This window comes from Schistocerca piceifrons, chromosome 1, assembly GCF_021461385.2.
Source record: "Schistocerca piceifrons isolate TAMUIC-IGC-003096 chromosome 1, iqSchPice1.1, whole genome shotgun sequence".
Classification (NCBI taxonomy): domain Eukaryota; kingdom Metazoa; phylum Arthropoda; class Insecta; order Orthoptera; family Acrididae; genus Schistocerca; species Schistocerca piceifrons.
Window position 1 is genome coordinate 914,907,433 of NC_060138.1, and position 26,238 is coordinate 914,933,670.

General features: G+C 41.4%; 1 protein-coding gene across 1 annotated transcript in view; it reads right to left on the reverse strand.

The window, feature by feature from the left end:
* LOC124717078 (protocadherin-like wing polarity protein stan) overlaps nt 1-26,238 on the reverse strand; it is a 368,864-nt gene that overhangs the window by 159,228 nt on the left and 183,398 nt on the right. The window contains exons 22-24 of the mRNA XM_047243768.1: nt 7,743-7,908; nt 4,276-4,401; nt 2,519-2,658 (exon numbers count right to left, since the gene is read on the reverse strand). Coding sequence (XP_047099724.1) covers nt 2,519-2,658; nt 4,276-4,401; nt 7,743-7,908 — 432 coding nt within the window. The remainder of the gene's footprint in view (nt 1-2,518; nt 2,659-4,275; nt 4,402-7,742; nt 7,909-26,238) is intronic.

Here is a 26,238-nt window from a genome sequence, read left to right on the forward strand (position 1 = left end):
CGGCAAAGGTTCGAGTCCTCCCTCGGGCACAGGTGTGTGTGTTTGTCCTTAGGATAATTTAAGTTAAGTAGTGTGAAATCTTACGGACTGATGACCTTAGCAGTTAAGTCCCATAAGATTTCACACACATTTGAACACATTTTTGAGTACCAACTGTTACGCAAACACTGCTCGGCCTACCAAAAAGTTACAATATAGGATGAAGGGGCATAGGCAGAAGATGGAGACTGGCAACACACAATACCCTGTTGCACAGCAGGCTATGCAACATGGCGGTCATGATCTCATTGCCTGTTTCGCCTCACATGTCGTATGAAATTTTCTCCAAGACATCACTTTTTCAGAAGTCTGCAGATGGGAACTTATGCTGCAGTACGTCCCTGGTTCTCACTAACCACCTGGCTTAAATTTACATTAATTTCTTTGATCTCAGCATTTCTTCTCAGTAAATATTCCTTTCTTCACCTCATTTTCTGACCTGCCTATTTTTCCCTGCAAGCCACCTCTACCACATACAACGCACTTCGCTTTCCACTCTTACTAATTTGGGCATAATATTTTGCCAATAATCCCTGTCTTCCTTATTACCCTATCTTCCTCTTTTATGCTCTCAGGTTTTCAGATCTCATCCGGTACAGTCCCCAACTATCAGAATTTTCTTCTAATCCCATCCAGTAAGTCTCCCCTGACCGAGGATTCCAGGTGACTTTTCCAAATTCTTCCCCCTCCCTAAACCTCACCAGTCCTTTCCTTCACCCCTCTTCCATTCTCTTCAACCCTTGTGCCAGAAAAAGAAGCCACTGGTTCTGAAAGCTTGCAAATTTCAATAGCTTTATGTGTGCTTTCTCCTGCCACTGCTTGGTGAATAGATTTTTTATCTATCCCATTACACGATATTTTCAAAAATTGATTATTTTCATTGATATATCAACTAGTAGCTAAGATTGTTCAAAATACTGTTTCAGCCTTTGTGCCACTGTTGAATAATTTCTTACATTAGTTTATAGGAATTCCATACCATTTGAGAAGTTTCATTTCATGCTGCTAGTTAAGTTATAAAGTGAGCTGACAAAAGTCATGGAATAGCGATATGCACATATACAAATTGTGGTAGTACAACATATACAAGGTATAAAAGGGCAGTGCATCAGTGGAGCTGTCATTGTACTCAGGTGGTTCATGTAAAAGGTTTCAGACATGATTAACAGACTTTGGACATGGAATGGTAGTTGGAGCTAGACACTTAGGACATTCCATTTTGGAAATCATTAGGGAATTCAATATTCTGAGATCCACAGTGACAAGAGCGTGCCCTGAATACCAAATTTCAGGCATTACATATCAAGATGGACAACGCATTGTCCGACAGCCTTCACCTGACGATCAAGAGCATTGGCATTTGTGGAGAGTTGTCAGTGCTAACAGGCAAGCAATGCTGCGTGAAATAACTGCAGAAATCAATGTGTGATGAACGAGGATGTATCCATTAGGATAGTCTGGTAAAATGTGGCATTAAGGGCTGTGGCAGCTAAAGATCAATAAAAGTGTCTTTGCTGCCAGCACGTCATCATGTACAATGCCTCTCTGTGGCTTGTGAACATTTCTGTTGGACCTTAGACAACTGGAAAACTGTGGCCTGGTCAGATGAAACCCGAATTAGTTGGTAAGAGCTGAGGGTAGGGTTCAAGTGTGGCACAGACCCCACAAAGCCACGGATCAAAGTTGTTAACAAGGCACTGTGTAAGTTGGTGGAGGCTCCATAATGGTGTGGGCTGTGTTTACATGGAATGGACTGGGTTCTCTGGTCCAACTGAACTGATCATTGACTGGAAATGACTATGTTTGGCTACTTTGAGACCATTTGCAGCCATTTATGGACTTCATGTTCCCAAACAACGACTGAATTTTTATGGACGACAATACATCATGTCACTGGGCCACAGGTGTTCACGGTTGGTTTGAAGTACTTTCTGGGCAGTTCGAGTGAATGATTTGACCACCCAGATCACCCAACATGAATCCCATTGAACATTTGTGGGACATAAACAAGAGGTCAGTTCATGCACAAAACATGTACAAAATCCTTCACCAGAAACACTTTCTCAATTATGGACAGCCACAGTGGCAGCATGGCTGCTAAAATGAAGGTCCAACACAGTATTTGGAATATTCCCATGACTTTTGTCATCTCAGTGTAAAAGCATATATGCCCTTTTTTGTAAGGAGTAACAAAAAAATTTAAACATTAAAAAGGTAGCGTAATAATTCAACACATGGTTACTTTAAAAAAGAAAAAAAAAGAAAAGAAAATAGATTATAATGGTAAAACTGTCTCACTCCAATCAAAGTGAGCCATGCAATTATGATCCATAGCATATGCAAATAACCAACTAGCTAACACAGTGTTGGGCAGCTTCATGTCTGCATCAAGTCTGATTATGAAATAGATGGAGGACCACATCTTTTTACAAATGGAAAATAGATGATAAAATAGCAAAACTGTGAGGAAAAAGCTTACTTTGCAGTAACATTCTCCTGTTGTCTTATTACAGTCAGCATTATAACCTTTGCTAGTGTCACAATGGCAAGGGCCACAAACAGGGAAACCCCACCAACTGGTAGGGCAGGGCTGATCCACAGGGACTTCACAGTAGTGGCCTGTAAATAACACAACTCAAAGTAGTTTCCTTAATTGAAACTTGGATATAAATACATAAAAGGCAGATTAAATACCCAAGCAGGATTAATGAAGTTGGCAACTTACTATCCTCACTGGACAACAAGTAAAAAAAGAAAAAAAGTTGGAAACGGAATCATAAGACAACACAATCATGAGAAAGACAACATGCTAAGAGAATTGCAGAGGCTGCAGGACAGTAGTGTAAAAAGGAATCACCATATTAAAAAATTCAAAATTTATTTGCTGACTGTGAATTCCTTGACATCAGCAGTATTAGTTATAGATTTTCTATTGAATACTGACATATGAAAAATTTGTACCAGACTAAAACTTGAACCACTTCAGCTATCCAGATAACTGCATGTAAAACAGGATAATCACAGAGCAATGGGGCCATCCCTTATTGGCTGCTTCCTTGAAATTTAAATAGTTTTATACACATTTACAGAACTATTGAGTGGCAAGTAAGGAGTATGTTACACCAATTATTCACATATGAATTAGCCAAGATAAGAAACATAAATACAATAAAGCAGAAGTTCTATTTAATGCCTTACTGTCATATACATTTTTAACAAAAGAAATATAAAATTAAAGAGTATGTTCTTTCCAAACAATGTTTTCTGGCTTGAAAATTGTGCAGAGGAACTGAATTTAGCTTTTGCTAGTCTCCATACTTTTAAGAATATCGCACACAATTAAGTCTTTTCAAACTCTATAAGAAGTGGCTTCAGTAACACTAACAGTTCAATTGTAGTCCACCTGCTTACTGTAATAACTGAAAGACTTAACATGCTGATAGCATATAAACCTTGCTACTGAAGGGACAGTGGTGAACCTACATATTGACAAGGATTTAACCAGTAATATTTTATAATCAGCGAGTCAAATTTTCTTTAAAGACACGAAATAATGTTTGTCCCTTTGTTCCCTTGAAATGAAACCAGTTTATTCTTTTACATAAATTACTACAAACAGACAAATGAGGTCTCCAATATCAAATTTTGTAGCAGTCAGCTTGCTAACAGGGTGGCCCATGTCCACTTCGCCTGGTATCAAATAAGTATACATGATTTTTTGCAAGGGTAAAAGGTGCATGGAGCGATGGGTGTACCACCCTTCCCCTCCTAGTGCCATGGTGAAGAATGGTTGTGCTCTTTCTACAAGCAGGCCAATAGACTGGTCATGGGTTTGCACCACAGACTTTTTCACAAAACATTAGTCTCAGGCAAAAATATTTTGTGTGTGTGTGTGTGTGTGTGTGTGTGTGTGTGTGTGTGTGTGTATACTGTACACTGCTGGCATTCATTTTTATTCTGTATATTGTTCATTTTCCACAGTTCTTAGTCATCTCCAGAGTCTGTCGAGTTTCTTTACTATTTATTTTTTCCCCTCTTTTATCTTCCTGCCGTATCTCTGACAGCAAAAGTGTCAATACTCCTTTTGCATACTTTATCAGTGATGATATAATTCCTTGTCAATGGACATGGAATAATAATGTCTCCCGAATCTTGTAGCTACGTCTTCATCCCTTCATTACTCCCAGCCCCCCCAGCCCCATGCACACATAGAGAAACTTTACATTGAAAACCTACCTGTATATTGACTAGAATTGCACTGGCAATGGTAACCATGGGGGGGATTATTGTCTTTGATGCATCGAGCTGAATTGGCACAGGGATTCATCTCACATACTCCAACACATGATGTACCAACATATCCTGTAATTAAAAACCAATTATGAATTATAAGTACAAGAATGATACTGAAACCTTATGTTTAATGCTATGTAGAAATTAACTTAAATGCTGGAAATGAATATTTCAAAGAATTTCAATCTTCAATAAACTATTTTTAATTATACCTATTCTCTAAGAGCTATTTAAAAATAAACTATTTCTGCAGTAAACAAACTGAAAGTATAAAAATTTAGTGTGGAACTTCCTTTACTGTGCTGGTTCAAAGAAGTCATAGTTACAAAATAGAAATTACCATTTATTATTTCTTCTCAGAAGCAGATCTTCATACCTATAACTTTTGTACCACCAAATGATCTTATGATGCCTGCAGTATTTTACAACTAAAAGTGATCAATTAATTCTATGTTTTCAAAATCAGTTTTTAGAAATTATCTGCCATTCCTTTAATTAGGTTGTCTGTTAATTACATGAATTCAAAGTTTATGAATACACATGTATTCCGTTGGCTTTAAAACATCCCCATATCTAATGAAGCAAGCAACCTGTATCAGTTTCAATGGAAATGTGCAAATCATGTACATGATGTTGCTTATGATGCCTCAAAATGAAAATGATAATGAAAACTAAGTTTCCCACATAGAGTAAAAATATATTTCTATGTGAGACAGTCGAGGAGACTCGGCTTACCAGCTGCTGAAATGGAAAGCTGGAGGAACAGAGACAAAGTAATCATCTAACACTAAATCTCTAGTATCATGATTGTCATGCAGTTCTTCCCCTTTAAGAAAGATGCCAATACAAGGGAAAATTGGTTACTTCTAATTCTTAAGATGCCAATACAAAGGAAAATTTGTTACTTTGTATTCTTTTTCTTATTAATATGTCTCTCCTGTCCTGAGTTTCCATGATCTAAAAATTTCTTGGATGCTTATACCTTGTAGATTCTTCAGACAAATTGTTTTGGGTCATAACCTTAAACAGTCCTTCTTCAAAAGTCTTGATGATCCAAACATGATTAGAAGTTTTCAAACTATAGTAAGCTGAAATCAGGTGACTAAACACACACTTCCTGCACATCAATGTCAACAATCCAATTTGGTGCTAAATGATAGATCAATTAATATCGTATTGCAAAAATAAGATTTTATAGTTTAATATGCCTCCTCAAAAGTGGATGGGGGTTGGGGATGGGAGGGGCGGGAATGGAGGCAAGACATATTATTGACTTGCTGATACCAAGATGAACTTGCACTACATCAAACATGATGTTACTTGCTGCACATTTAAGACCACTCATACAACTGATTTGATGTTACACTAAGATTTTAGCTTGTCAATCTAAAGGAAATGTCAGAATCTGCCAACAATCAAGTAAGCTAACAAACTTTGTTGCCTATGGGTACCACACATTAGTCTGGGTATGTAATCCTTACAGCAAAAGCAAGGAGAATTTGAAACAGCAAAAGCAAGGAGAATTTGAAACCACAAAAGCAAGGAGAATTTGAATTTAATGACTTTTTTGTGACAATGTCATTAGAGAAATCCTGGGGGACATAAAATTTCTGGGATTTAGGGGATTCGTGTGGTTTCAGCTCTCTGAGACTGCAAATGTGTGTGCAAGTTGCATTTACGTGTCTCTGTGTGTGTGTGTGTGTGTGTGTGTGTGTGTGTGTGTGTCTACTGCTGACAAAGGCCTTAATGGCTGAAAGCTTTAATTGTATGAATCTTTTTGTTATGCCTATCGTGACTCAGCATTTCCGCTATATGGTTTGTAGCACTTTCCTTCCTGGTATTGTGACACATGAATTACCCACTGACATAACTGAATCAAAATTTAACAACTGGACAAGGGACCATAATTATAATGTCTAACCTTGGCACAGGTGGGTGAGCATGATAAAAAGCATAGTTATGAGAATAATTTGCATATATTACCAATGTCTGCAAGTATGGTTTGTGTATTACAGTAAGAACACGAAAAAATAGCTACTAACACCAGTAAAATCTCCAAAGTGCTTCATGAAAGCAACTAGATGGCTGTGAGACATTAAAACTGTGCTACTGCCTCCAGAAGGAAGTTATCTAACATTGCGTCGCTACTGCATCGGGATTTGCAATGCTGGCCTATTTTTGCAGCTTGACTGCAGAAAGCAGCAGCAGTAGCAGCAGCAGCAGCAGCGGCTAGAGACTTTGAGTTCAGCCTCCCTTCTGCAGTCAGTGCTAAGATGGAGACATATTTCTATATGACAGCAAGGCTCCCTCCGTGAGTTTAATCTTCCACCACCTAGTAGCACGTATTTTCCATCTTAATGCTCTGAAACATGGCTGTTTGTTCTGTAGCAGGAATCTCGCTGGTCAATGGTAACAGATACCCACTGAGAATTCAATAATATGGTTAAACAAACTCCTATTCTTGCAGATTTCATGTTTATCAACCAATAGTGCTGTGGTGTGAGGAGGAAGCCAGAATACTACTTCCACTCCATGATATAATTCTGAAATGGACCTACTGAAAGCTTTACCCATAGCCCTGATTGAGAAAGCATGGGTTCTCTGTAAAATAGCACTATGTCAATAGGAATGCTTGTTTTTAAAAGTTAAAACAGAACATTCTTCCACTATGTGGCTACTGAGGCAACAGCATTTCTCACACTGGCCTCTGTGACTGCTGAGACAACATTGTTTTTTCATGCTGACCTCTGGAGAGTGACAACTGGCTACATTTTTATCTTTGTAAAAGGATTCTTCAAACAGTACCGCTTTTTTGTGGCAGATAGCTCTCCCTGTAAACTGCCTGGAGTGCAGGGAATGGAGGACACAAATGCCGTGTTGGTTATCTGGACTGAAACCCAGCTTTGGACTCTTAAAAAGTATATGATCCTGCCCATTCTTTTATGAAATTTCCTCCCTTTTGCCAGACAGCTCAAAGGCTTTCAAACACTGCAGTCACTCGCCATTATAAAAGAGAAAGTCAAAGAAAGCAATACAATAGACGGCCACTGGTGGTACTGAATGCTGTCTGCAGTTATGAAGTAGCGTAACAAAACGACAAATTGATCAAGAGAATATGCATATGATATCCTGAAACATGATGTGTGACAGTTCCTGCTGTGTAACAGTAGCAATGTATACTTTTCATAATATTTTTGCACTGCATGATCATTAAAAACTATTGACATTCAAACTACACACGAAAAATGGGTGGTTCTTTCTTCTTAACAATCATGATAGATTCATTCACCATCTTTATTGTGGATAGTTTTAACAACTCTTAGTAAATAAAATGAAGCTCTTGAATTGATATTTATTCTCAGCATAGCTGTTTAATATGGCAACGCCTTCTACAAGCTAGTACCACTCACCTAAATCACACTGACACCAAAACTGCTCCCAGTCAGCTACACATGTGCTATGAGGTGGACATTTATCTTTCTGGGCACAATGATCCACACCCAGACAACCCTCAGCCACATTTTCCTTTTCTGTGGGCCTCTGCAGAGTTGATTGTGTTGTTCCAACTCTCACATCCTGCAAATATTATTCAGAAATATATTAAAGTTTTGAATCAGAAATCATATAAAAAGAGCTAATAATATCAATTATCAAGGATAATGCAATAGTGCTTATAAATTATATCTCTCACACACACACACACACACACACACACACACACACCATTCGTACACACATGCAAGCACACCTCATGCACGCACGACCACCAACTCCACCATCTTGAGGATTGGGGGTGGGGAGGCGGTGGGTGTTGGGAAAGAGAAGAGACAGTAGTGTACAGGTGGAGATGCTGTCTGTCTGGTGGAGTGTGCTGGGACTAGACTGCCAACAGGTGCAATGTAGGGAGGTTGTAGGGCAGGGATGTGGGGAAAAAAGGAGCAAAAAAGGAGAGGAGTGGGGAAAGATGGGCAGATGCATTTGCAGAGGGTGGCAAATAAACAGGACTGGAGATGAGAATGGGGAGAAGATGATAGGACAGAGGGGGCGGAAATTGTTGGGTGGAGGGTGTGGGGACAATATGTTACTGTATGTTGAGGTTGGAATAATTATGGGAGCGGAGAATGTGTTGTAAGGGTAACTTCCATCTGTGCAGTTCCAGCTGGTGTTGGAGGGAAGGATCCAGATGACTCAGGTAGTGAAGCAACCATTAAAATCCAGTGTGATGTTCAGCTGAATGTTGTGTCACAGGGTGGTCTACTTTACTCTTGGCCACAGTTCGGCAGTGGCCCTTCATTCTGGTAGACATTTGGTCGGTAGTCATACTGATATAAAAAGCTGCACAATGATTGCAGCACTGGTAAAGGACGTGGCTGCTTTCACAGGTGGCCCGACCCCTGATGGGGTAGGATAAACCCGTGACAGGACTGGAATAAGAAATGCTGGATGGGAGGACTGGGTAGGTTTTGCACCTGGGTCTTCCACAGGTATATGATCGTTGTGGCAAGGGGTCGGAATTGGGAGCAGCATGGGGATGGACTAAGATGTTGTGTAGGTTGTGTGGATGACGGAATACCACTTAGGGGGGTCAAGGATCTCTGGTAGGATGCCCCTCATTTAAGGGCATAATGACAGGTAATCAAGGCCCCTGAAGAGGATGCAGTTCAGTTGTTCCAGTCTGGAGCGGTACTCGGTGATGAAGGTGAAATTCCTATGTGGCTGATTCTTGGGGTAGTAGGGCAACTGGCAGTGAGGGGAAATGGCACAAGAGATCTGTTTGTGGACTAGATCTGGGGGATAGTGCCTGTCTGTGAAGGCCTTATTGACAACAGTCAGCTCATTTGAGCAAGGGAGTTCTCGTCACTGCAAATACACCAGCCAGGGTGGCCAGGCTGTGTACGAGAATTTTTTGGTGTGAAAGGGATGGCAGTTGTCAAAATGCAGGTACTGTTGGTGGTTGGTGGGTTTAATGTGGACAAAGGAGCACATGGAGCCATCAGAGAGGAGGTAGTCATCCTGGGTTGAGGAGGACCATGTGAAGCGAATGGGAGAGAAGGTGTTGAGGTTGTGGAGGAATGAAGATAGGGTGTCTGTTTTGTCTTGATTCACTTTGAGCCCTACCTTCCATGCATAACTGTACATTTTCTGGTACATTCCTTTCAACTCATGCTTTGATTCACTTAGTAGTACTATGTCATCTGCATATGCGAGACAATTGAAGTTACCACCCATCTCTACTCCAGCCCACGCCTGTTGCGTACACTCTATTACTTTCCCTCAGATGACATTGAACAGAACACATGCAGATTTGTTTATATACATTCTCTTCAAATGTTCTGGATTAGGATAATGTTAGTAAAGTGTATGAGGAATGACGTAGAGGGTTTGGCGTTCGACGGATGATGGGAAAGGTAGTGTTCAATAGCGGTAAGACCATGGGCATGAGGGATGTTGATGTATAGGGATGTACAGGGGTGAGGATGATGGGGAGTTGGTGAAGGAAGTGGTTGGTGTCTTTGATGTGGAAGGCTAGATTAGGGGAATTGTTTGGAGATGTTGGTCAGTGATGGCCAAAACTCTTTCAGTGGGGGCACTATAACCAGCCACAGTGGGGTGTCCAGGATTGTTATGTTTGCAAATTTTGGAGCACATGTATAAAGTGCGTGGGGTGTCATATGGGTGAGGAGGGAAATGGATTCAGGGGAGATGTTCTGGGTGGGGCCTAAGGGTTTATGCAAGGATGTTGTGTTGGACTTCTCAGATGGGATCACTCTGGCAGAGTTTATAAGTGCAGGAGTCAGATAATTGGCAAAGGCCTTCTGCCAGGTCATTCATTCATTTCATTCATTTTCATGTCCAGTCAGCATTTCCAAAATACAGTAGCTGCGATAGCTTTGTCATTTCCTTCATAAACATCCAGGAGGTGGCATACAAGTACGTGGCTCGGATATTCTTCAGCCCTGCAGTCGCAAGAGGTGTGTGCGCTTGCTGGAAGGATTCCCCGTTTCTTCAGGTTGGTCTTGCATTGGGGGACGTCCACTCTTAGGTGACTGAGGCACCTCCATACAGGATATTGTAGGTTTGCACCAGAAACTAGTTCTTCTTTTGGTGAAACATCTGTGAGCAGTGAGCCCTTCCATGTTGCAAAACAAATTGCCTCCGGTGCTCCCTCCAGTGGCACAGTCCTAGCAAGGAAACTACAGCGGGATTTAAGGCGGGATCTTGCTGCCTGATGACCATACAGAGGATGTTGGCAGTCATCTCCTGGTTTGTTCTCTCACTGTCTGCAGCAATGGCCCTCCGGATATTGAGTGGGGCTATTCCAACAATCGGATTCAATTTCTGCACTGGTGTTGGCTTCAGTCATCCTGAGATGATCCTTGCAATATCATTGACCTCAATATTGACTTGCTTAGCATTAGCTGAAGCATTCCACACAGAAGCAGCATACTCAGCAGCTGATACACAAAGCTCAAGTGCAGAAGTCCTCAGGAAGTGTGGATTTGCTCCCCAGCTGCTGTCAATCAGCTTCTTAAGTATCTCATTGCAAGCAATACTTTCTGTCTCACGTTTAGACACTGCTGCCTGTACGATCAAGCCCTGTCTAGTGTGACACCTAGGTAGACTGGTGTTGAGCAATGTTTCAGTTGCTCTCCCCGCCATGTGACGTCCAGCTTTTGCTGCACTTCCCTGTTTCGTAAGTGGAAGGCGCTCACTTGAGTTCTACTAGGATTGGGCTTCAGGTGGTTATCACTGTGCTTCATAAAAATGTTGGTAGAACCTTTGTCTGCAGATAGGATGATTAAGTCAGGATTTGTTTTGAGGTTGTGTATGGCTGTTCTTTCTTCTACTGAAAGGTAGGTATTCTGAAGAAATGACATGCAGATGGATGGTGAAGTTAAGATGGAGGTAAGGAATTCCTGGAAGGTGACCAGTGGGTGGTTAGGTGGGAGGGAGAGGATCATTGTTGGATGATGGTGTGAAATGGAAGAGGCAGGGTTCAATGTTCAAATTAACATGGTTTAGGGTGAAGGGATTAGTGGCAAAGAAGTGTTTCCTTTGCAGGGGTCCGAAGAAGGCAAGTAGGTCTTTGACAAGTCCAGTATGGTTGGATAGGACTGAAACTTCTGTGGAACTGGGGGTCTTGGTGGAAATTTGGCAGGGAGTTCTGAGGGATGTGGTAAGTCAAAAATGTCAGCTGGGCAGTGTTTATCAGCTATGCTGGGTGGACAAGGAGGAACACTGTGGATACAACAGGGATTGGACAGTGGTGCCCTGAGGCAGCAGTAAGATGACAGCAAGTTGGATAACTTATGGAGGTGGTGTCTGGAATGCTCCTCCAGATGGTCAAAAGCAAGGGATACAATTTCAGACATGTGATGTGTGGAGTACAGATTGCAGAGTATAAGTATCTCGCAGAGGGAGCACAAGTGGTTCTGGGATGCCTGTGTCATGGTGATGAGTTTTTGCAGTGGCAGTTTTGTGAGGGCAACAGATTGATTGAATCTTAATTTTAAAAAAAAATCAGCAGTAAACAACTAAGAATTGGATGCCAAGACAGCATTAATATGAAGCTCTCCAGAAAGCATTTTAGTACATGTTCACTAAATGGATTTCGCTGTGATTCACTTAATTATTATATAATAAGCACCACCTACCTTCTAGGGGGCGACATGCTATTACAGAAACTAACAACGCATGCTCCAGCATCAGATGAGAAAGGAAAATTCAAAACAAAACATACAAGTTAGCACACTTAGTATCGTGGTTAAACTATCAAGGAAAATGAAACTAAGAATTATTACACTTATACAGTAATACAATGGCTTGATTTTGATACCATATACAACTAGAGTGAAGAAGGGTACACTTGGAAATAATGTTGTTGTTGCTGTTGTTGTTGTTATATTCAGCAAAGAGACTGGTTTGATGCAGCTCTCCGTACTACTCTATCCTGTGCAAGCTTTTTCATTCCCCACTACCTACTGCAACCTACATCCTTCTGAATCTGCTTAGTATATTCATCTCTTGGTCTCCCTCTACGATTTTTACCCTCCATGGTTCACTCCAGTACTAAATTTGTGATCCCTTGATGCCTCAGAACATGTACTACCAACTGATCCCTTCTTCTAGTCAAGTTTTGCCACAAATTTCTCTTCTCCCTAATTCTGTTCAGTACCTCCTCATTAGTTATGTGATCAACCCATCAAATCTTCAGCACTCTTCTGTAGCACCACATTTTGAAAGCTTCTATTCTCCTATTCTCTACACTATTTATCATCCATGTTTCACTTCCATACATGGCTACACTCCATTAAAATACTTTCAGAAACAACTTCCTGACACTTAAATCTATACTCGAGGCTAACAAATTTCTCTTCTTCAAAAATGCTTTCCTTGCCATTGCCAGTCTACATTTTACATCCTCTCTACTTCAACCATCATCAGTTATTTTGCTCCCCAAACAGCAAAACTTATCTACTACTTTAAGTATCTCATTTCCTAATCTAATTCCCTAAGCATCACCCAATTTAATTTGACTACATTTCATTATCCTCATTTTCCTTTTGTAGATGTAGATGTTCCTTTCAAAACACTGTCCATTCCATTCAACTGCTCTTCCGGGTCCTTTGCTGTCTCAGACAGAATTATAATGTCACTGGCAACCTCCAAGTTTTTTATTTCTTCACCACAGATATTAATTCCTACTCCAAATTTTTCTTTTGTTTCCTTTACTGCTTGCTCATTATACAGATTGAATAACATTGGGGATAGGCTACAACCTTGTCACACTGCCTTCCCAATCACTGCTTACCTTTAATGCCCCTCAACTCTTGTAACCGCCATCTGGTTTCTATACAAATTGTAAATAGCCTTTCGCTCCCTGTATTTTACCCCTGCCACCTTCAGAATTTGAAAGAAAGTATTCCAGTCAACATCGTCAAAAGCTTTCTCTAAGTCTACAAATGCTAGAAACGTAGGTTTGCCTTTCCTTAATCTATCTTCTAAGATAAGTCGTAGGGTCAGTATTACCTCACGTGTTCAAACATTTCTACAAAATCCAAACTGATCTCCCATGATGTCGGCTTCTACCAGTTTTTCCATTCATCTGTAAAGGATTCGTGTTAGTATTTTGCAGCCGTGGCTTATTAAACTGATAGTTCGGTTATTTTCACATCTGTCAACACCTGCTTTCTTTGGGATTGGAATTATTATATTCTTCTTGAAGTCTGAGGGTATTTCACATGTCTCATACATCTTGCTCACCAGATGGTAGAGTTTTGTCAGGGCTGGCTCTCCCAAAGCTATCAGCAGTTCTAATGGAATGTTGTCTACTCCTGGAGCCTTGTTTTGACTTAGGTCTTTCAGTGCTCTATCAAACTCTTCACGCAGTATCATATCTCCCATTTCATCTTCATCTACGTCCTCTTCCATTTCCATAATATTGTCCTCAAGAACACTGCCCTTGTATAGATCCTCTACATACTCCTTCCACCGTTCTGCTTTCCCTTCTTTGCTTAGAACTGGGTTTCCATCTGAGCTCTTGATATTCATGCAAGTGGTTCTCTTTCCTCCAAAGGTCTCTTTAATTTTCCTGTAGACAGTATCTATCTTACCCCTAGTGATACATGCCTACACATCCTTACATTTGTCCTCTAGCCATCCCTGCTTAGCCATTTTGCACTTCCTGTCAATCTCATTTTTGAGACGTTTGCATTCTTTTTTGCCTGTTTCATTTACTGCATTCTTTTATTTTCTCCTTTCATCAATTAAATTAAATATTTCTTCTGTTACCCAAGGATTTCTACTAGCCCTCGTCTTTTTACCTACTAGATCCTCTGCTGCCTTCACTATTTCATCCCTCGAAGCTACCCATTCTTCTTCTACTGTATTTCTTTCCCCCGTTCTTGTCAATCATTCCCTAATGTTCTCCCTGAAACTAAAAGTGAGCTGAGTGGAACTGAATGGAAATGGATCAGTTATACATTCAGGTGGTGAAGGAGTGGAAGAGGCACAGTAAGGAGGGGGTGGACTGAGAAAGGGAGAGAGGGAGGTGGGTGGTGGGGTGGTGGTGGAAGAGGTGGAGAGAGAGAGAGGGGGAGAGGGGGAGGGAGAGAGGTGGAGCGTGAGAGGGGGGGACAGGGGGAGGGGAAGAGGTGGGGAGAGCAAGAGGGGGAAGAGGGGGAGGGGGAAGAGGGGGAGGGGGAAGAGGGGGAGGGGGAGAGAGGGAGAGGGAGAGGGAGAGGGAGGGAGGGAGAGAGAGAGAGAGAGAGAGAGAGAGAGAGAGAGAGAGAGAGAGAGAGAGAGGGAGGGAGGGATGGAGGGAGGGAGGGAGGGAGGGATGGAGGGAGGGAGGGAGAGAGGGAGGGAGGGAGAGAGGGATCAATTTGTATGGCACGTAGTAACTGGTGAAGATGTTGTCATGCTAGGAAAATTAATTCACAGGCAATTAATATGACTAAATAATGTATCCCTCGCAAAGCAATGGAAATTTCTTGGCCAACTTGCAGGGTCATGTCCTGCAATTTTCTGGTAGTGACTGTACATCCCAAGGAAAAAGGGAATTCCTCCCCACCACTGTTACAGACCACAATAATAAGATATATCTGTCATTGAGAAACAAGTGCCAGTTCATTATGGAGTTCACTAAAGAGTACGTTGTTGGACTGCCAGAACCATGTTCAATATTTTTATATTAGTACCTACCTACGGACAAAGGGAGCTCTGAAACTGACTGAAACAGCACAAAGAGCCCAAACGCACATTATACATTATATGCAAAAACTAGACGCAGCACATCACCCAACTGCATCTATAGTCTAATTAAAATTACTTGATAGCTGACATGTCACATTCTGGAACTGGTTTCTTCCAATCAGAGCACTCAGCATCACACCTGAACCATTTGCTGCTGCCAAACTGCCGCAACAATTGGTCAGTTTGCTGCCAATTCCTTGTCCAGCACTCTTTCTTGATGTGTTTAGTTCCCGAACCACAGGCCTGTCATTGTTATTCACACACACACAGACACACACACACACACACACACACACACACACACACACACACACACACAAAAAAAAAACAATGCTAGTGAAAAATACACATTTCATACAAACCACTGACTAAACACTACTCAATATTTCTGCACAAGACGTGATTCAGTGGCACATATACAGTGAGCATCATTAATGAGATCAGCTTATATTAGATAAGCTTCACACGAAATTGTGTGAAGTCCAATTTTTGAAGGCTGAATTCATCACCACAACTGGCTGACCATGCTCATAAATGTAAAAACTTAATTCAGTATTGTAGCATAGCACAATGGATAGCTTATTAACCTGCTATGTTGAAGATAATAGGCTCAAATCTTGCAACATGCAATGATTTTTTTTTTTATTTCTCAATCTAATCAAAAGACTCTGATTATCATTTTTTATTAGTTAACTGGTTTAAATGTAATTTTTTTATTTATAATTCTTGTCACACCATTTTCATCATTGTACTGAGTTTTTTTAACTGCTCTTATTTTTCTTTCTGTTATTCTTTTTTCATCTGTGTTGCCTATAATCTGTAACCAAGTATGAACAAGGACTACTCATTGGTTGGTAGTAAGGCAACTCGTATAGCCAGTATGATGATACTTTCTGGTAACTAATGACAGTAAGAAATTACAGTTTGCTTTTAGCACTGAAACTGATTTTTTTACGTTTTGAGTTTGCCTATAGAGGCTAGCTTTACTCACAGAGAACAATGCAATTGTGATTTTAGTTCTGCCTCAATTTGTTGACTGCGGCTTTCTCAGATACACAGCATATCAGCTGTAGTTAGCTTAAGATACAAGTTTAAATTCAGAGCGACAAAACATGTCATATGCCGCGGTTCAGTCATTGATCACTTAAAATCATCTGTCGACAGAGCATTTCACATTTCTGACATATCTTGCGGCAGCCACTTCCAACACTGCTCCATGTTACACATTAACAGCATTTACGAAGTGACCCGCTATGTCGTGTGTCACCTTTCCACCACCTGGCTCCAGTACCAACACAAGCAGGAGTGATCTGAAAGAACTGCACCCAATTATTCTTTAGCCAAGGCCAATGGTGTGTGGAATATTGCATTCTGGGCCCTTGGTGCCACACCCGACTCTTCTCTAGCCAATGCCAATGGTGAGTGGAGTACTGTATTCCGGGCCCTTGGTGCTAGGCTGTCGGGACTGTACACATCTCTCCACCCAATGTCCCCCTTTTCACCACTCTTTTGAGGCAGCTTTTCCATCCTTATTTGCAACATTTTCATTTATTCAATTAAATGTGCTATCAATGTCATAATTCATGTGACAATAATAGAAATGGGGGAGAGTTTGGTAGGGTGACTAGCTGTTCTCGTAACTAACATATTTAACCGGTCAATTAATTTTTATATTTAAGCCATAATTTTTCAAAGAGAGGACAGCAATCCAGAAATGAAGTGCTACACACCATTCGCAGTAAATGCAGATAGTGGCCAAAAGTTGTTACTGTAGATAAATCATAAAAAATAGCAAAGACAAAAATTAAAAAGAACACTTTTTTATCAGGGTTAAAAGATCTCACAATGCTGACTGGACACTATGCCATTCTCTGCCAAAGGTGTAATTAAATGCACTAAGAGGGGGAGGCAGTGAGGGGGAGGGTAGTGGGTTCACAACACTTAAAGGAGATCAGGCGGTAATCTGATTTTGTAATTTTTTATATTTATCGTACATAATGTACACAACACATATATCAACCCCAGGAAGTATGTCAATGCAAAATTTAAAAATTCTTGAGAAAATCAACTTTGAACGTTTTCTGAGTGCCTATAATACCCTAAAGTAAGATTGACTTTTCAACAGGGAGCATGGTGATGTTGTAGAATACTTGTCTGCCACATGCCACATGAGCAGGAGCAGTCTGAGTTCGATTTTTGGCCATGGAAAACTTTTAAACAAAGATGCACATTCTATGTGCATTTCCGTGAAGAGTAAAATACATAATGAAGGAAAAAGTTAATTTGTGGCATTTTTCTTTAACTTTCACAAACTTTATTTAACAATATTTTATAGCACATCAGTAATTAAGAAAGGATATTTGCAATGACAACTATATTTTTGTGTGTGATACGTAATTAGAAATAAGAAGATGGGCATTCTTCATAAAAATGACACTTAGACATGTCAATCAGCACATATTTGATGAATTTTATATTTAAACTTGGCTGGAAGAAAAAAGAGAGAGGGAGGGAGGGAGGAAGGGAGACAGGAGAAGAGGTGGAGAGGGAAAAGAGGGAGAGGGGAAAGGGGAAAAGGGGGAGAGTGGAAAGGGGAAAAGAGGGAGAGGGGAAAGGGGAAAAGGGGGAGAGGGGAAAGAGGGAAAGGGCGAAAGGGGGAGAGGGGGAGAGGGAAGAGGGAGAGAGAGAGAGGGAGGGGAGGGGAGGCGTGAGATGGGGAGGGGAGGGGTGGGGAGAGAGAGGGGGAGGCAGAGAGAGAGAGAGAGGGGGGAGGGGGGGGCGGGGGAGGGAGAGAGAGAGAGAGAGAGAGAGAGAATGACTGATAGGAGGCTCTAACCAGCGATTACCAGTTAGGGCGCTAATGAATCTTTTCCATGTTTATGCATTTTACATTTCACAGAAATGCTTGCAGAATGTGACCATTTCATTAAAAATTCACACTGGCCAGGAATCAGGAATCAAACCCCGATTGCTCACCTGGCAGATGCGAACTCTGCCACAGATCCACAATGTCTGACAAAAAAATCAAACTTGCTTTAGGGTATTAAAGACACTCAAAAAACTTCAAAGTTGATTTTCCCCAGGATTTGTATTGTGGCATCTAACTGCTTTGTGTGACTGATATTTCAGTTCTGAGTTTCACTTACAATAAAAATAAAGAAAATTACAAAAACTGGATTGCCATGTGGTCTCCTTGTAAGTGCAACATATCCCAGTCCTCCCATCAAGGAAAAATCACTGGAGATTCGCGGAATTCAACCTAGAGCACACGGCAATGACAGGATGGTTCGGTGTCTGTAAAACTTCAAGTCTAAAATGTACGCAATATATACTGGTCATCCACAATTGCTGAACCACCTCCACAGGCTGCACTCAATTACTGTAACTGCTCCCTCTTGGGTCATCTTAGTTCAACTTCCCTGTCGGCGTTGGATAAGCAGCTGAGCAGCAAGTCGTATACTCCTAGCTCACTCGTTTGTTACATAGTTTAATTCTTAATTTCTTTGCGTGTTTTTGGTACTTGCATTGTTTAATTCATAAATTTCGGGCGTATTATAGTATTTGAGAGTTGTAGCATCGCGTTTTAGTACCTGAATAGTGTAAATTCGCGTAGTCATTTGTCTACTGTTTTTGTTTTGAACGGCCAGTGTCGGTTGGTCACAGTCAGTGTGCTCCCTGCCGCCGTTGGATAAGCAGCTGAGCAGCAAGTCGTATACTCCTAGCTCACTCGTTTGTTACATAGTTTAATTCTTAATTTCTTTGCGTGTTTTTGGTACTTGCATTGTTTAATTCATAAATTTCGGGCGTATTATAGTATTTGAGAGTTGTAGCATCGCGTTTTAGTACCTGAATAGTGTAAATTCGCGTAGTCATTTGTCTACTGTTTTTGTTTTGAACGGCCAGTGTCGGTTGGTCACAGTCAGTGTGCTCCCTGCCGCCGTTGGATAAGCAGCTGAGCAGCAAGTTGTATACTCCTAGCTCAGTCATTTGTTACATAGTTTAATTCTTAATTTCTTTGCGTGTTTTTGGTACTTGCATTGTTTAATTCATAAATTTCGGGCGTATTATAGTATTTGAGAGTGTAGCATCGCGTCTTAGTACCTGAATAGTGTAATTTCGCTTAGTCTCCTTCCGCCGCCGAGCAGTGTCAGCAGTGCGCAAGTAGCAGCATTACTGCATTTACTAGGCAATCTTGTATTTTAATAACCGTTTAAATTTTGTCGATTTGTTTGCGCTCTCTGTAGATTAGTTCAGAAGTTCTTTGTAAAACAGTTTTTAGCATGGATAGGGACTGCAACTGCTGTGTTCGGATGCAGGCTGAGTTGGCATCCCTTCGCTCCCAGCTTCAGGCAGTGTTGGCTTCGGCCACACGGCTTGAGGCTGTTGCCAATGGGCATCACTGTGGGGGTCCGGATGGGGGTTTGTCGGGGACGGCCAGCTCGTCCCACGCATCCCCTGATCGGACTACGACTGTGGTTGCCTGGGATACTGCCCGCATTGAGGCTGATCCCTCACCTGTGGTAGAGTGGGAGGTCGTTTCAAGGTGTGGCAGGGGGCGAAAGACATTCCGGAGGGCTGAACGGAAAGCCTCTCCAGTTTGTCTGACGAACCGGTTTCAGGCTCTGTCTCAGGCTGATACTGATCTTCGGCCTGACATGGCTGCTTGTCCTGTTCCAGAGGTTGCCCCTCAGTCTGCAAGATCTGGGCAGTTGCAGAGGGTGGGCTTACTGGTAGTTGGGAGCTCCAACGTCAGGCACGTAATGGGGCCCCCTTAGGGAAATGGCAGCAAGAGAGGGGAAGAAAACCAATGTGCACTCCGTGTGCATACCGGGGGGAGTCATTCCAGATGTGGAAAGGGTCCTTCCGGATGCCATGAAGGGTACAGGGTGCACCCATCTGCAGGTGGTCGCTCATGTCGGCACCAATGATGTGTGTCGCTATGGATCGGAGGAAATCCTCTCTGGCTTCCGGCGGCTATCTGATTTGGTGAAGACTGCCAGTCTCGCTAGCGGGATGAAAGCAGAGCTCACCATCTGTAGCATCGTCGACAGGACTGACTGCGGACCTTTGGTACAGAGCCGAGTGGAGGGTCTGAATCAGAGGCTGAGACGGTTCTGCGACCATGTGGGCTGCAGATTCCTCGACTTGCGCCATAGGGTGGTGGGGTTTCGGGTTCCGCTGGATAGGTCAGGAGTCCACTACACGCAACAAGCGGCTACACGGGTAGCAGGGGTTGTGTGGCGTGGGCTGGGCGGTTTTTTAGGTTAGATGGCCTTGGGCAAGTACAGAAAGGGCAACAGCCTCAACGGGTGCGGGGCAAAGTCAGGACATGCGGGGACCAAGCAGCAATCGGTATTGTAATTGTCAACTGTCGAAGCTGCGTTGGTAAAGTACCGGAACTTCAAGCGCTGATAGAAAGCACCGAAGCTGAAATCGTTATAGGTGCAGAAAGTTGGCTTAAGCCAGAGATAAATTCTGCCGAAATTTTTACAAAGGTACAGACGGTGTTTAGAAAGGATAGATTGCATGCAACCGGTGGTGGAGTGTTCGTCGCTGTTAGTAGTAGTTTATCCTGTAGTGAAGTAGAAGTGGATAGTTCCTGTGAATTATTATGGGTGGAGGTTAGACTAAACAACCGAACTAGGTTAATAATTGGCTCCTTTTACCAACCTCCCGACTCAGCAGCATTAGTGGCAGAACAACTGAGAGAAAATTTGGAATACATTTCACATAAATTTTCTCAGCATGTTATAGTCTTAGGTGGAGATTTCAATTTACCAGATATAGACTGGGACACTCAGATGTTTAGGACGGGTGGTAGGGACAGAGCATAGAGTGACATTATACTGAGTGCACTATCTGAAAATTACCTCGAGCAATTAAACAGAGAACCGACTCGTGGAGATAACATCTTGGACCTACTGATAACAAACAGACCCGAACTTTTCGACTCTGTATGTACAGAACAGGGAATCAGTGATCATAAGGCCATTGCAGCGTCCCTGAATATGGAAGTTAATAGGAATATAAAAAAAGGGAGGAAGGTTTATCTGTTTAGCAAGAGTAATAGAAGGCAGATTTCAGACTACCTAACAGATCAAAACGAAAATTTCTGTTCCGACACTGACAATGTTGAGTGTTTATGGAAAAAGTTCAAGGCAATCGTAAAATGCGTTTTAGACAGGTACGTGCCGAGTAAAACTGTGAGGGACGGGAAAAACCCACCGTGGTACAACAACAAAGTTAGGAAACTACTGCGAAAGCAAAGAGAGCTCCACTCCAAGTTTAAACGCAGCCAAAACCTCTCAGACAAACAGAAGCTAAACGATGTCAAAGTTAGCGTAAGGAGGGCTATGCGTGAAGCGTTCATTGAATTCGAAAGTAAAATTCTATGTACCGACAGAAAATCCTAGGAAGTTCTGGTCTTACGTTAAATCAGTAAGTGGCTCGAAACAGCATATGCAGACACTACGGGATGATGATGGCATTGAAACAGAGGATGACACGCGTAAAGCTGAAATACTAAACACCTTTTTCCAAAGCTGTTTCACAGAGGAAGACCGCACTGCAGTTCCTTCTCTAAATCCTCGCACAAACGAAAAAATGGCTGACATCGAAATAAGTGTCCAAGGAATAGAAAAGCAACTGGAATCACTCAATAGAGGAAAGTCCACTGGACCTGACGGGATACCAATCCGATTCTACACAGAATACGCGAAAGAACTTGCCCCCCTTCTAACAGTCGTGTACCGCAAGTCTCTAGAGGAACGGAGGGTTCCAAATGATTGGAAAAGAGCACAGATAGTCCCAGTCTTCAAGAAGGGTCGTCGAGCAGATGCGCAAAACTATAGACCTATATCTCTTACGTCGATCTCTTGTAGAATTTTAGAACATGTTTTTTGCTCGCGTATCATGTCATTTCTGGAAACCCAGAATCTACTATGTAGGAATCAACATGGATTCCGGAAACAACGATCGTGTGAGACCCAACTCGCCTTATTTGTTCATGAGACCCAGAAAATATTAGATACAGGCTCCCAGGTAGATGCTATTTTTCTTGACTTCCGGAAGGCGTTCGATACAGTTCCGCACTGTCGCCTGATAAACAAAGTAAGAGCCTACGGAATATCAGACCAGCTGTGTGGCTGGATTGAAGAGTTTTTAGCAAACAGAACACAGCATGTTGTTATCAATGGAGAGACGTCTACAGACGTTAAAGTAACCTCTGGCGTGCCACAGGGGAGTGTTATGGGACCATTGCTTTTCACAATATATATAAATGACTTAGTAGATAGTGTCGGAAGTTCCATGCGGCTTTTCGCGGATGATGCTGTAGTATACAGAGAAGTTGCAGCATTAGAAAATTGTAGCGAAATGCAGGAAGATCTGCAGCGGATAGGCACTTGGTGCAGGGAGTGGCAACTGACCCTTAACATAGACAAATGTAATGTATTGCGAATACATAGAAAGAAGGATCCTTTATTGTATGATTATATGATAGCGGAACAAACACTGGTAGCAGTTACTTCTGTAAAATATCTGGGAGTATGCGTACAGAACGATTTGAAGTGGAATGATCATATAAAATTAATTGTTGGTAAGGCGGGTACCAGGTTGAGATTCATTGGGAGAGTGCTTAGAAAATGTAGTCCATCAACAAAGGAGGTGGCTTACAAAACACTCGTTCGACCTATACTTGAGTATTGCTCATCAGTGTGGGATCCGTACCAGGTCGGGTTGACGGAAGAGATTGAGAAGATCCAAAGAAGAGCGGCGCGTTTCGTTACCGGGTTATTTGGTAACCGTGATAGCGTTACGGAGATGTTTAATAAACTCAAGTGGCAGACTCTGCAAGAGAGGCGCTCTGCATCGTGGTGTAACTTGCTCGCCAGGTTTCGAGAGGGTGCGTTTCTGGATGAGGTATCGAATATATTGCTTCCCCCTACTTATACCTCCCGAGGAGATCACGAATGTAAAATTAGAGAGATTAGAGCGTGCACGGAGGCTTTCAGACAGTCGTTCTTCCCGCGAACCATACGCGACTGGAACAGGAAAGGGAGGTAATGACAGTGGCACGTAAAGTGCCCTCCGCCACACACCGTTGGGTGGCTTGCGGAGTATCAATGTAGATGTAGATGTAGATGTAGATAATGATGTCCAACCAAACCAACATCAAAGCATTTTTAGTGTAGCCTACAGTCCTGTAGACTGAAATTCCTTCATCAATTTCTACTGTGAGACTACTGTTAACTTTAGTCACATGCTGAAATGGAATGTCCTAAGTTAGTCTGAATCAGTTACCATAAACTCAAGGATATATCTTCTTTTCCTGTCCACATCACTTCAAATTCCTAACCTCGCAAACAAACTTGGTTCTCAACATTCAGTACTTTTTTCCTTGTCTGGTCTTTTTCCTTTCCTTCCATTCATTTTCTCTCCCCACTGTACTTATCAGATTTTTTCCTGCCACACTCAACTACTACATGATGTCCCCTTTCACATGCCCCATTTCTCCATCTATTTCTGTCCTCAATTTTGTAGCCTGGCACCAGGTTGGCACCCACGCAGTGTTCAATTTTAATGCAACTTCACTGAGCAGTAATTTAATTATTAAAAATGTTATAAAATGTAGTTTTTTACATTAAGGATTCTTTTTGTGTTCATCTACATGTCTCAAATCAATATCACAAGCTGTATATAGCTTAAGTTATGCACAAAAGAATGAATAGTGTCAAAGTGTGGTGGAGAATATGGCTGCCATAGCAACATTTCTTCAATACATGATGAAGCTACCAGCTGATGCAACAAGGGAAACACCAAGGCAGGCTCTGATTTCTATAGCACGCTTGGTACTGGATGGACTACAGGTTTCCAGTCTCAAATATTTTCAAACATTGCTCCACTGATAACCCCAGAAAACAGATAATTTATTACATAGTGTATCTGCAAGGTCACCCTTTTAGTACAGTTATGTTCATTCAGGTAAACTGGATTGTCCCTGCTTTGGTGCTACATACAAGTGTGTTTAAGGAAATACTTTCTGGTAAACTGTCCCTCTACGAAGCTCTGCACCTCCAAATGTAATGTGGTGCACAAAAATGGGTAAATTTGAAGTAAATTTTGGTAGCTCTGCAGAGGTAGTAGAAGTACAAGGGAAGTCATCAAAATGTGTAGTGGTAATGGTTATTTAGGTTATCATGGAGGAGCTGAGTGACATAGGGCTTGCAGTCACCATACACAGTTTTTAACGACGTGGAGTCAGTTTTGCAACTACACAATGATAGTTTCAGCATCACTATTATATCCCGCCTTGTGTTAAAATCATGTTACTACATGGAATTGCAATTTCGTGAAAAGACTAGTTCTGCCTTGAAGAAAATGTCTAATGAGGTTGTATGGTCTGTAGAGACCCCCGAAAACACTAATATATATTAAGGTGCCATAGAGTCCTTGTTGCTGTAAGTGAAAACTTGTTTCAACATTGCAACTCAAATGTCTGAGAATCTCCATCTGGTTCAATTTCACCCACACAAATTTGAGACCATGCAGCGAATGAATCCTAATGAATGTGTCCTGCATCTACATGTTTGTGAAAAATTGTTGTTCAGTCAGTGAGAATCCAAATTTGTTCAAGTTTTTGTATGTCCAACGGAGTCCATTTCCACTTAAATTTTGCTGCCACAACAAATACTTTCCTAATTTAAGAATCTGATATTACTAATGATTTGTGTTATGAGAGAAACATTAAATGCATATATTTTAGCTATTACCTAACAAATAGCAGCTGTTGCAGGTCGACAGCACAAGAGGTAGCATGGCCTCTCTTTTTATTTCTCCAAATAATGTTCCCTTCTGCTTTGATACACATACTAAATGTGTGACTCAGAGGGCAAGTGTTAAATTACACATTCAAAGATTCAGATTTCAATTCTCAGTTTGTCCTAGACTTTTCTGTCAGTTATCACCTCTTTCATTTACATAAAAAATTTGTACATGTGAAAAATATCAAGTTGTACCATAGTTCAAGGCCCTCACTTAACTGTAAGAGATTAGAAATGTCAGTTCAATAATTTCGGGAAGGCAAGGACAAACCACCTATAATATAAAAAAAAAAAAACCATGGCTGGTAAAGTACTGAGGTGTCCTTCAGGTAGAAGGGTGAAAAATCAGGATTTAAATCAAATTAGATTAGCTTAGATTAGTACTTGTTCCATAGATCATGAATACGACACTTCGTAATGATGTGGAACGTGTCAGGTTCATAAAAGGTGTCTATACAAGATATTACATTAGACAAAATACATCTAATGAGTAGAAGGAGTTGCCATTAAGAAATTCTTTTAATTTCCTTTTAAATGCTATATGGCTATCTGTCAGACTTTTGATGCTATTAGGTAAGTGACCAAAGACTTTTGCGGCAGCATAATTTACTCCCTTCTGAGCCAAAGTTAGATTTAACCTTGAGTAGTGAAGATCATCCTTTCTCCTAGTGTTGTAGCCATGTACACTGCTATTACTTTTGAATTAGTTCGGATTGTTAATAACAAACTTCATAAGTGAATATATATATATTGTGAGGCTACAGTGAAGATTTCTAGCTCTTTAAATAAGTGTCTGCAGGATGATCTTAGATGAGCTCCAGCAATTATTCTGATTACACGCTTTTGTGCAATGACCACTCTTTTACTCAATGATGAGTTACCCCAGAATATGATGCCATACAAGAGCAGAGAATGAAAATAGGCGTGGTAAGCTAATTTACTCAGATGTATATCGCCAAAATTTCCAATGACCCTAACAGCATAAGTAACTGAACTCAAACATTTCAGCAGATCCTCAGTGTGTTTTTTCCAGTTCAACCCCTCATCAATGCATACACCTAGAAATTTTGAATATTCTACCTTAGCTACCGATTTCTGATCGAAGTCTATATTTATTAATGGTGTCATTCCATTACCTGTGTGGAACTGAATATACTGTGTTTTGTCAAAGCTTAATGAGAGCCCATTTGCAGAGAACCACTTAATGATTTTCTGAAAAACATCATTTACAATTTCACCAGTTAATTCTTGTCTGTCGGGTGTCATAGCTATACTTGTATACTGTATACTTGTAAATTGTTAAAGGCGTCATTAGTGTGTGAACACAAGC